We start from the raw sequence: 2634 nt of genomic DNA, 5'->3' as shown, positions 1-2634 counted from the left end.
TCGTAAGGGCTGGAACCGAGTAGACATATATCGTCTAAATAAATTACAGAAAATAACCCTTGTTTTCGTAAATACTCCACGACAGGACGCATAAGTTTTGTGAATACGTATGGCGCTAAATTCAAGCCAAAGCAGAGTACTTGAAATTCATATAAACGCCCTAACCATTGGAATCGTAAGTATTTTTTATGGTCTTCATAAATACTTACTGAAAAATAAGCATTCTGAAGGTCTAATGTACACATATAAGTATATTTAGCTAAAAGACGCATCAAAGTCCTGTAATCCTCAATTTTGAAGTGGGGCGTAGGAATAAACTTGTTTAATTGCTTTAAATTAAGAATAAATCTATTGTGGCCATTACTTTTCTTAATCAGAAAAATGCTTGATAAGAATTGGCCCTCGCATGGCTCGCACTGGCGAATAGCGCCTATATTTATGAGTTTAGTAATTTCATTATTCATTTCTAACTTATGCTGAGCAGACTGTGGTTTATTTGCAGGTATCTTTGACTGGACGATATCAACGTCGACCGGCAAGCGTAGGCCTCTGACCCAAGACAAAACCACCGGGTCATTAGTTATGCGTTGCCAATTATGGTAGTAAAACTGTAATGTACCTGCCTGCGACTCGCTGCTTAGCGCCGATTGGCGGCCAGCCTGCTGGTCCGCGGCCGCGGGTCGCGGCGCGCGCTGCTGCGCGGCGTCGCTGCCGGCTGCCTGCGCCCACCAGCCGTCGAGCTCGTCCTCGCGTACGCGCGTCGAGGCGCCGGCGGTGGCGGGCCCCGCCAGTTTAAAGCCCTCGAAGGTCCCGCTTCAGCCTGTCTGCTCTTGGGTGGAGGCTTCGGTTTCGTTGAGGCAGGTCTCATCTCCGCGCCCGTCTTCGTTATCGCCTTCATAGATTTCAGTTTCTCTGAAAGATCAGTACCAAAAAGAAATCTATCGCGTTTCAGGTCTTTTATATTTTCTTTGACGTCTTTGCTAAGACAAGCTTGTAAGAAGTTCCTTCTAGCTGATGTCTCTTCGTAATGTACATGGCATAACAAGCGGCCTGCATCGCTGAGTAACTTCAAACTTTCTTTATTATCTGCGGCATCAGATTCCAAATTCGACGACATTAAGTCGGCTATGCATGTTATAACGCAAGCCATACTTCTCTGTTTATCGGATAAGATAACATCTCTCTTGAGCGCGTTTTCGTTGACTGCTGCTTTGATTTCAGGGTTTAGTATAGGACTCTGCAGTAACGTAAGATTCTCAGGGATATCGTGACATGTTATAATTCCCTTTTTCACATCCTCCTTTAACCCATTGATTAGTATATCGGACCATCGGCTAGCAATATCCTTGTGAACAGCCTTGCTAAATATTTCCTCTTTAGCAGGTTCGTCACCTAGAATATTCAAAATACTCGGATCTAACTCCGGCGTTGTTTCCAGTTGAGAATCAAGGAATGGAGATGGTTGATTTTCCTCTTGGGGTCCTGAAAATTCGACACATAATGACTAAGTAAAAATAATTCACATGAGCAAGTCTAGAAACAGTCTTTCAAACTGTTTTCGTGCCTGACTTGGTAAAAGGTAAGTCGATTGTATTCTGGATACACTGGAGTAAACTTTTAATATCATCAGTAGCTGTCTCACGGACTCTAGCGACTGCGTATCGAGGTGGCAAACCTATATACAACGAAACAACCTTACAGATCGATCTGAAGTATATTTTAGGTTAGTATGTAGCCTTACAGGCACAACTTTAGCCACGAATGTTTACCAGTAAAATGAAAATACGTCGCATGAACAAGCATTGCACAAAAAAGTAGCTACTTTCGTTGTGAACAATAAGTAGGTACCTACGCCAAGATCGCATAGGTTCCCAGCCGATAGGGGGTGCGAGCGCGCGCGGGCCCAAGGTCAAGCGCGCCTGCGTTACCCACGTACCTACAAAACCACGCGGAATATAAAGGAAAAATTAGTACCTTCGGTTTGCGGAACCTCCAGCTCGGAAGCATGATCGACACCAAGCTCGTTTACCACTTCCTCCTCGTACTGGTCAGACGACACCGAACTCCACGACTCTGAATCCGACGACTCCCCTCGGCGATCCCGTCGAACTTTTTTCATTTTCTGCTCCAACTTCTTTATTTTCCGTGCATAGTATTCTTCATCATCACTAAACTTACGTTTTCCCATGATAACACACGCGAATTACTGCCAAATATTCGAATTAAAACACTTAGCACGGGAATAGCGTATACGATGGCGGCGACACAAAACGTGTATGGGATTATGAAGTACCCACCACAGGGTATAAATAAAATTTGTTATTTTTTTTATAGTTGCTCTAAAATGGTGTACGATGGCAGCACTATCTTCGTGCTACTACATGTAAACTTTGTGTAATCTCGAAAGGCGAATTACTGAGTTTAATGCCAGATACTAACACATTAGACGTGCAACCTTAACCTACCTGTTTTAATTCCTAAGTAAGTCCATATTGAAAAATACATAATTAAAAAAAAACCCTTTTTCTGCTTTATTCATTTTTTTAGGGAGTGTTGTAAATGAATTTTTGCATTGTTTCTTTCGAAAGAAACTTGAAAAAAGCGAGCCGTTTGGAATATTTCCCATATTTTTCC

General features: G+C 42.7%; 1 protein-coding gene across 1 annotated transcript; it reads right to left on the bottom strand.

Annotated features, from left to right (window-relative positions):
- Nucleotides 1-280: 280 nt before the first annotated feature.
- On the bottom strand, nucleotides 281-2428 carry LOC133522359 (uncharacterized). Its single transcript, XM_061857676.1, has 2 exons — nucleotides 1975-2428; nucleotides 281-1482 (listed from the first exon to the last, which is right to left on the bottom strand). The coding sequence occupies exons 1-2, from the start codon at nucleotides 2186-2188 to the stop codon at nucleotides 638-640; spliced, it is 1059 nt and encodes a 352-aa protein (XP_061713660.1). The 5' UTR covers nucleotides 2189-2428; the 3' UTR covers nucleotides 281-637.
- Between the last annotated feature and the right edge of the window lie 206 nt (nucleotides 2429-2634).

Source organism: Cydia pomonella, chromosome 10 (genome assembly GCF_033807575.1).
Source record: "Cydia pomonella isolate Wapato2018A chromosome 10, ilCydPomo1, whole genome shotgun sequence".
NCBI lineage: Eukaryota > Metazoa > Arthropoda > Insecta > Lepidoptera > Tortricidae > Cydia > Cydia pomonella.
The sequence above is the reverse complement of the archived record's forward strand: the minus strand, read 5'-3'. Positions and strand labels throughout refer to the sequence as shown.